The sequence below is a fragment of the Helobdella robusta genome, assembly GCF_000326865.2.
Source record: "Helobdella robusta unplaced genomic scaffold HELROscaffold_17, whole genome shotgun sequence".
Lineage (NCBI taxonomy): Eukaryota > Metazoa > Annelida > Clitellata > Rhynchobdellida > Glossiphoniidae > Helobdella > Helobdella robusta.
In genome coordinates, this window is record NW_008703942.1 from 3,232,897 (window position 1) to 3,234,745 (window position 1,849).

The 1,849-nt window shown below is 31.5% G+C and overlaps 1 protein-coding gene across 1 annotated transcript; it reads right to left on the minus strand.

The window, feature by feature from the left end:
- Positions 1-1,075: 1,075 nt before the first annotated feature.
- HELRODRAFT_170349 (hypothetical protein) lies at positions 1,076-1,849 on the minus strand (the record flags this gene model as incomplete). The annotated part of the gene is made up of 2 exons (XM_009016158.1): positions 1,076-1,175; positions 1,611-1,849. The coding sequence occupies 2 exons, from the start codon at positions 1,847-1,849 to the stop codon at positions 1,076-1,078; spliced, it is 339 nt and encodes a 112-aa protein (XP_009014406.1).

Below are 1,849 nucleotides of genomic sequence, written 5' to 3' on the forward strand. Positions count from 1 at the left end.
AAATATCTAAATATCTACATATACCTCCAAATACCGACACACAAACACACATACGCATACGTACAACCACAAAATCCATCCACAAATACCTCCAGATCATCCATCAAATTTGTTTATAGAAGCAAAATGAGAAACACCAATCAGTCATTGAAGTCACAAATAAACCGCTCAAAACTTCATCACAAACCATTTTGGACAGCCATCCCCGAAATTAACTGAAATGTAACATAATACCAAATTAGCGGAACACACAACCATGTACTGTTGCCCTACACATGTACTGCCACAACTTTTCAAAAAATTATTTTTTCTCTACACCTTTTCCTTTTTTACTAAATTCAAGAACACAAATTTTAATGAACACTACTGATTGTAATTGTTGATTGTTTTTTAAGCAACAACAAACCGTTACGAATGCATTTGTTTTAAAAATATGAAAAATTGAAATTTTCAAAAATTTTTTGAAGTTGATGACTTTGAAGTTGTTCACACCAGAGTTAATTTGAAAGTTTTAAAATTATTGAGTAAATCACTTTTCTTAAACTGTTCAGACGTTCATTTGACTACTAACAACGTATCTTATTTTACTTTATATTCCATTTTCGTCACTTAATCATTCATTAACTCTTCAATTTAACAATTTTCCGTGTCGACAAATTTTTTATTTTCTTACAGTTTGATTTGTATAAAAAAAAATGACAAAAATAATGTGGGGTGGGGTCACTACCATGGTCAAACATGTGCCACGTCTTTAACCCCTCTTTCACTCACTCTCTCTCTCTCTCTTTCTCTTTTTCTCATTTTTTTCTGTCTATCTTTTTCTATTTTTTTTTTCTTTCTTTCTTCCTTTCTTCTGTATTTTTTTCATTTCCTCATATTTCTTGTCGTTACTATTTATTTATTTATTACATCCATTTAGATAATTTTTGTTATTTTTTCATTATTTAACTCCAGAATATTTTCTCATACACTCTCTTTAGGTGACATCAAGTTGACGAGTGACGTTTTGTATGCTTATATTTTTATTTCAAACAATATCTAAACTTTAAGAAAAATGTTAACAAATTGCCTACTGCTATCCACTGTACTCATCTTCATATCTCATTTCAGAAATTTTTGATTCTGTCTCTCGCTCTTTCTTCATTTTTCTCTCCTCTCTATTTTTTTCTTTCTCTCTTTCAGGACAATGATGATGATGTGGTGACGTTGAGAATGATGATTCAGACGACGTTGATGATAAAGTTGTTATAAAAAAATATTTTGAGTGTAAATTGCCTGCACACAACACAACGTATGTATGTATGTATGTATGTATGTATGTATGTATGTATGTATGTATGTATGTATGTATGTATGTATGTATGTATGTATGTATGTATGTATGTATGTATGTATGTATGTATGTATGTATGTATATATGTATGTATGTATGTATGTATGTATGTATGTATGTATGTATGTATGTATGTATGTATGTATGTATGTATGTATGTATGTATGTATGTATGTATGTATGTATGTATGTTAAAACCAAAACATGATGAGTAACACTGAACCGTCAAACATCAAGTAACAAATGGATTAACACTTTGATTTGTCGTTAATTGCACATGTCGGCATTCAGTTTGATATTTTCAAGCACATAGACACGCAGGAACCGCTGCAACAAGCACGAAATGTGGTTAGTTGCGAAAAACAGTTCCCTGCTGTCGCCTGATCTGACGCTGATCATTTTACATATTGCCTTAAGAATTTTAAGGGTGTTGGGGTCCATCGGGCCGAGAACTTCGATACATATTGGCAAGAATTCCATCGAGGGGAGGGCGTTCCCATATTTTTTCTTTTTCAT